This window comes from Ceratotherium simum, chromosome 5 (assembly GCF_057802395.1).
Source record: "Ceratotherium simum simum isolate JZ-2026a chromosome 5, ASM5780239v1, whole genome shotgun sequence".
NCBI lineage: Eukaryota > Metazoa > Chordata > Mammalia > Perissodactyla > Rhinocerotidae > Ceratotherium > Ceratotherium simum.
In genome coordinates this window covers 47,781,850-47,787,090 of record NC_141904.1, presented here as the reverse complement: position 1 = coordinate 47,787,090, position 5,241 = coordinate 47,781,850, and the positions used below count along the sequence as shown (strand labels likewise).

The following is a 5,241-nucleotide window of genomic DNA, read 5'->3' as shown; positions in this document are numbered from 1 at the left end:
TGACTCTTCCAATGCTTTTATCTTAAGATAAATCTGTTACTGAAACTTAGTTTAATTTGAATGTAGAAGGGTCCTATTTATGCAGTCATTTAAAAACTAAGACAATTTGCCAACAAAGGTACTGAAAATCCTTAAAATGTAATGAGTTGCAGCATGTCTTTAATCCTTCACTGAATCTGTGTTAGGACTGGGACGGCCCAATACCGACAATTGGATCCTAAAGGAACTAGGCGTGATCATTGTGTTAGGGTGCAACGCAGGGTTTATAGTTCTTGTGGTATTCCTTTCTTAAAGAAAAACATCTCCTTTCTTAAAAATCAGAGGGGAAGGGGCTAGCCCGGTGGCGAAGCCATTAAGTGTGCATGCTCCTCTTCGGTGGCCCGGGGTTCGCAGGTTTGGATCCCAGGCGCGGAACTCCGGGCACGCACCCATGCACCGCTTGTCAAGCCATGCTGTGGTGGCGTCCCATATAAAAGTGGAGGAAGATGGGCACGGATGTTAGCCCAGGGCCAGTCTTCCTCAAAAAAAAAAAATGAGGAGGATTGGCATGCGATGTTAGCTCAGGGCTAATCTTCCTCACAAAAAAACAAAAAATCAGAGGAGGAAAAGGCAGAGTCTCTGGCATTTTTTTCCAACTAATGTACATTGGCCAAAGTCTCATTTACCTCTAAACTCTCAGTACGTCTCCAATATGTGTCCCTTAAGTAATTCTATGCTGAGTGTAGATTCAACAAGCACAATCATGGCTCAGCCTTCCTCTTTCCATCCCTCCCCTCATCCTCAGCTCCACTGTGACTATGATAACACAGAGTATCAGAAATGTAGTATCAGAAGGGCATAGAATGGAAAAGCCAAACTTAACTGTGTTCTCTCTACCTAACTGCACAATGTTATTTAGGTTTGGCCCATGCTCATTGCTTATTCTTCCAAGTTCCTCAGAAGATATCTGGGTCTTCTCCTGGGAGTGGTGGCCATGTGGACAGCTCTCTCCATAGACTGGCCTCGGAGAAGTCATCCTCCCCTTGACTGTAAGCGGTGCTTGTTGTACTGGGGCCCATGTTGATGTACTGGTCCCAGGTCAAGACTTACTTGCCTCCACTATGCACTGCAGGCAGCACGTGAACGGTTAGTGAGGCCTTTGTATTCCCCCTCACTCTCCGTGTTGCTGCCCATTTTCTATTCACTTTATTTCCCACTAACAGGTACTTTAGATGTGGGCAGGGAGAAGAAGGATAATGTGGCAGAGTCCCATGCTTGTGTGTCCTCTTTAGAAGGGATGGCCTTGAAACTGAAAGCAAAGTAACTCACAGCACACTGGGAAGATCAGCTGCTTCCTCTAGAGCAAGCGGCAAAGCTGGAGTGGTTTGTGGTGCCGCTGTAAGTTCTCCTTGCAAATTCCATTGGGCTAACTGGGAAAAACTTGGGAAGTAAGTTTGACCAGAGGAGAGAGAAAAACTGGCCAGCCAAGATTGTCTTAAGGTATTTTGGAGATTTTATTTCCTTATCACAGTCTCTTATTCTTCATACTCTAATATGGCTATTTGATTGTAATTTTACACATTTAAAATACAGAGATGGTGAAGAAAGTGACAAGTAATGGATATTTTTTAACAGTCATTAAAAAGCACTTTTCTAATATATGAAAGGTTTTTAATTGTGATAAATTTGCCAAATAGCTAAAAGAAAAACACCAAGCAAAAGTGAATTATATTACTTTTTTTTTTAGGCTAATCTCTAAGTTGAAAGCTTTTTAACATGTTAGCACTGTACAGTAAGAAAGGAGAAGCATGGAGGCACATATCCTTCCAGCGGCCTCAGAAACAAGAGGGCCAGTAGGCCAAACCACTTTATAAGGAGCAGACAGAGTGGACCAACACAAAGCCACTCGACAGAGGGAGCCCTTACCAGAGCCAGGGCTGGTTCTGCCAACTCAGGTTCTTAGTGTCCCTGCCCAGACTGAGAGGACCACTTCCACGACACCAGTGGACAAGCTGACTCCTTGCCCAGGTCAACCCTGAGGCCGGCTGTGGAATCACAGAACCTCCAGTAGGACACAGAAATGGGTTGGTAGCGAACAGAATCCGGATAACTTGCTTGTATGGTCAGTTGCCCCAGGGGCCTACTGGCCAGCCCTGTCAATAGTTTCAAAACGGGAACAAGGACCCTCATTGCTCAGAACAGATCAAGGAGACCAGAGGGGAATTAGATCTGAAGTTGTTTGGATAGATTCCAGATCAAGAATCTATAAGACCTGGCATGGCTATCAGGTCCCAAAACTGGGGTAAAAATTCTCCAAGATGGAAGTTTCCATGAAACCTTGTACTTTTGTGGACTATGACAGTGGCCAGGGCTTCTGTGTCCCCTCTTGGAAGAGGTGGCGTCAGAACTGAACCCACCGCAATTCACAGTGCACTGAGAAAATCAAACGCCCCTCCAGCGTCAGCTGCATTAATGCTCGGGCCAGTGGCAGAGCCAGGGTGGGCTGCAGTGCTGTTCCTTAGTCCTCCTTTGGAAATTGCATGTGTTACAGCCAGGAGCCAATCAACAGTCTCCTGGGATGACCAGTCAATTTTGAAAACTCTAGCGTGGCAAATTCTGATGAAAAGTAATCATGTTGTTCAAATTCATCTCTTTCTGAATTTTTTTTCTTTTTCTCACTTCCTTTTCCTTCTTTGGTTTCCCTCTGGTCTTATCAATGGGGAAGCTGTATCCGTATTTCTTATTTTCTTATTACTTCCAAAAGGACCACCCACCTCACAGACGACCCCTCAGAGGGAGAGAGCTCCCGAGGTTGTCTCCAGCAACATAGATGACAGCTTCAAGCTTCCCTCTCTCCTTGTAAAGGAAACCCACTGGGACTGGCTGATGCAACCCAAGTTCTTCAGGGTTTTCACAAGATCCCGGCGGAATCTCTCACCCACAAAAACATAGAGAACAGGGTTCAGGCAACTATGGAAAAAAGCAATAGTTTGAGTGACCTGGAAGCAGATGTCAATGTTGGTGGAAATGGCACAGCTGGAAATGAACATGGCATAGGCGTCAATGGTCTGCACCAACAGAACACTGTTGTAGGGGAACTGAGATAAGATGAAGACAGTAAGGACAGTGATGGTCACCTTCAGGGCCTTGTGCTTGGATGACTTCTTGGCTTGTATCAGAGTGTGAATGATGATGGTGTAGCAGCAAGCCATGACTACAAAGGGAAGGAAGAACCCCAGGATCACCTTCAGAGTCAAGACAGCCGACTTCAGTTTGGTACTCTCGTCACTGGGGTAAACCATGGTGCAGATGGCAACGTCAGATTCCTTCTTGACTTGGCTGTACAGGATTTCTGGGATGCAGAGCATGGCTGCTACCACCCAGACAGTAAAGCAAACCATTTTGCTGTACAGAAGCCTTTTCTGCCTCCAGGTCTGCGCTTTCATGGCCTGAGCAATGGCGATGTACCTGTCCACGCTGATGCACATAATCAGCAGCACACAGCTGTAAAAGTTCATCTTGTACATGCTGTTGACCACTTTGCACATGAAGGTCTCGAATTTCCACTGGTCAGCGGCAGCAATGGCCCAGAAGGGAAGAGTGACAAGGAAGAGAAGGTCAGCGATTGCCAAATTCAAAAGAAACGTGTCAGTCATGGTCTTCACTCTTGTGCAGTACCAGTAGACAAGGATGACCAGACTGTTGCCCAAGGCACCCACGATGAACACGAGCCAGTACAAGGGTGGGAGGAAGTAGCTCGCAAACTGCCTGACATTGTTTTTCTTACAAAAGTACTCAGTGAAGTTGAAGTTCACGTAGTCAGCCATGGAAGATGTGGAGTCATAGCTATAGTCATCAGACATATCAGCAATAAGGCTCTACAAGGAGACACAAGACAGAATTAGGTCAAGGACAATCTTTTGGAGGTCCTGTCTGATGGCAGAGGCATGGAGCACTTGACACTTCCAATCCTAAAAGTCTGTGATAAGACAAAAGAAATGTATATGTAGACAGTAGGAATTCTGAGTGCATCTGCTTAGATCATAATGGATTTATTTATTCAACAAACGTGTATTAAGCACCTACAATATGTCAGGTGCTGTGTACATGCTAAAAATATGGTGGTGAATGAGTGAGACATGGTTCCTGTTCTCATGGAACTTACCTACTCGTAGAGGGTGCCTACAAGCACGTGGACAGTTACAGGATGCGTGATGAGTGCTCTGATGGGGTAGGAAAGAGTGCTTCAGGACCACTGATGTGCACAAACCTTTACCAAACTAAGTGAATGATTCTGATCGTCCCGCTCCTCTCTGTTCCACCCTCCCAGAAAGGTCCTCAGAGGTTCTTAAACTTTTCTGGGTCCAGATCCGTCTGAGTCTTCTGCAAGTCCTCTACTCCAGAAGCACCAACATACATATACACACAAACACTGACACATGCACACATATACACGTACACACACACATTCGTACACTCTCACATCCATGCACATACACAAGCCCCAGAACAGGTTACATGATTTTCAGAGTCCCTTGTTCAAAATTTGTTAAGAATTTCAAGACAGCAGAGCATTAAATCAAGTCAATGGCACTTCTAAGCACGGGACCAGGAAACCAGTCCTCACAAACACACATACTCACATACACACAAACACACAATGCACGCATACATTTACAGACACACTCACATGCTCACAAACATGCCTACACTAACACTCACATCCACACATGTATACACTCACACATATTCACACATACACACATATACCCACACTTTCAGATACATGCACACACACCTTCACAATGAGTGCACATACACACACACACACACACACACACACACACACACACCTCTTATTACAGCTTGGGTTCCTGCCCCAGAAGCCATCCTAGAACCCCTGCAAGGGGAAGAGGAAATAAGGGCTAGAGATGAGAACCCCGAGACATGAGCCCTCGAGTCAAAGCCGGGACAGGAGGGAATGGAGGAGAGGCCCGCGGGGTGAAGAGGAGACACAGTCCCACATCTGCCCCCTTCCAGAGCGTCCACTCACAGAACTCAGACGCCCTCACTTCCCACCAGTCCCCCTCCCAGGGATCCTATTAGGGCTTCCAGATTCCACCAGGGACCACCAGCTCTGCTCCCTTGCCCCTAGGCACATCCTTGCCAAATCTCATCTCTACCTTTACTTCTCTTCAGGCAAATGCAACAGTTGTTCAGTTCATCTGGATGGATTTGGACTAGAAGTCACCTCAAATCCAC

The 5,241-nt window shown here is 46.1% G+C and overlaps 1 protein-coding gene across 1 annotated transcript; it reads right to left on the bottom strand.

Annotated features, from left to right (window-relative positions):
* Positions 1–2,658: 2,658 nt before the first annotated feature.
* CCR9 (C-C motif chemokine receptor 9) lies at positions 2,659–3,852 on the bottom strand. Its single transcript, XM_014791319.2, has one exon. The coding sequence runs from the start codon at positions 3,840–3,842 to the stop codon at positions 2,769–2,771; it is 1,074 nt and encodes a 357-aa protein (XP_014646805.1). The 5' UTR covers positions 3,843–3,852; the 3' UTR covers positions 2,659–2,768.
* Positions 3,853–5,241: the final 1,389 nt, after the last annotated feature.

Coding starts and splice junctions, on each gene's coding strand:
- CCR9 (XM_014791319.2), bottom strand. CDS start 3,842: ATGTCTGATGACTATAGCTATGACTCCACATCTTCCATGGCTGACTAC.